This window comes from Priapulus caudatus, unplaced genomic scaffold (assembly GCF_000485595.1).
Source record: "Priapulus caudatus unplaced genomic scaffold, Priapulus_caudatus-5.0.1 Scaffold97, whole genome shotgun sequence".
In the NCBI taxonomy this organism is placed as follows: domain Eukaryota; kingdom Metazoa; phylum Priapulida; class Priapulimorpha; order Priapulimorphida; family Priapulidae; genus Priapulus; species Priapulus caudatus.
This window is the reverse complement of record NW_014577158.1, coordinates 568,180-568,688: the sequence shown is the minus strand read 5'-3', so window position 1 is coordinate 568,688 and position 509 is coordinate 568,180. Positions and strand designations below refer to the sequence as shown.

At 53.8% G+C, this 509-nt stretch overlaps 1 protein-coding gene across 1 annotated transcript in view; it reads left to right on the top strand.

Annotated features, from left to right (window-relative positions):
• The window catches only part of LOC106805028 (RAC serine/threonine-protein kinase-like), a 2,998-nt gene extending 2,489 nt beyond the window's left edge, over positions 1-509 (top strand). Inside the window, exon 3 of the mRNA XM_014806496.1 lies at positions 292-509. Within this exon, the coding sequence (XP_014661982.1) occupies positions 292-492 (201 nt within the window). The 3' untranslated portion in view covers positions 493-509. The remainder of the gene's footprint in view (positions 1-291) is intronic.

Sequence of the window (509 nt, the reverse complement as noted above, 5' to 3'; positions counted from 1 at the left end):
TTAACAAATCAATAAAATCGGGGTAACGTTAACGTGGCATTTCATTGACGGGGCAAAGCAGCCCGAGAATAAAAGTAAATTGTAAACATGTATGTTTCCGTTTACATCTCGCATGGGCTGCATCGCACAACTGCGATTCATAAAAAAATATGCGTAGCAAATGGCTGAAAATACATCGCGAATTGCGATGCGATACCGGGAAAATTATTCCCTGCACACACACACACACACACACACACACACACACACACACACGCACACACACTACCTTCTCTCCATCTATCCCCGCAGGTGACGCCTCCCTTCAAGCCGCAGGTGACCTCGGAGACGGACACGCGTTACTTCGACGCTGAGTTCACCGGCGACTCGGTCGACCTGACGCCGCCGCGTCACACCGGCGGACCGCTGAACGCCATTGTCGAGGAGAGCACCGACGCCCCCTACTTCCAGCAGTTCTCTTACCACGGCGACCGCGGCACGCTCGGAATGTGAGCGTCGCCCCGGCAACG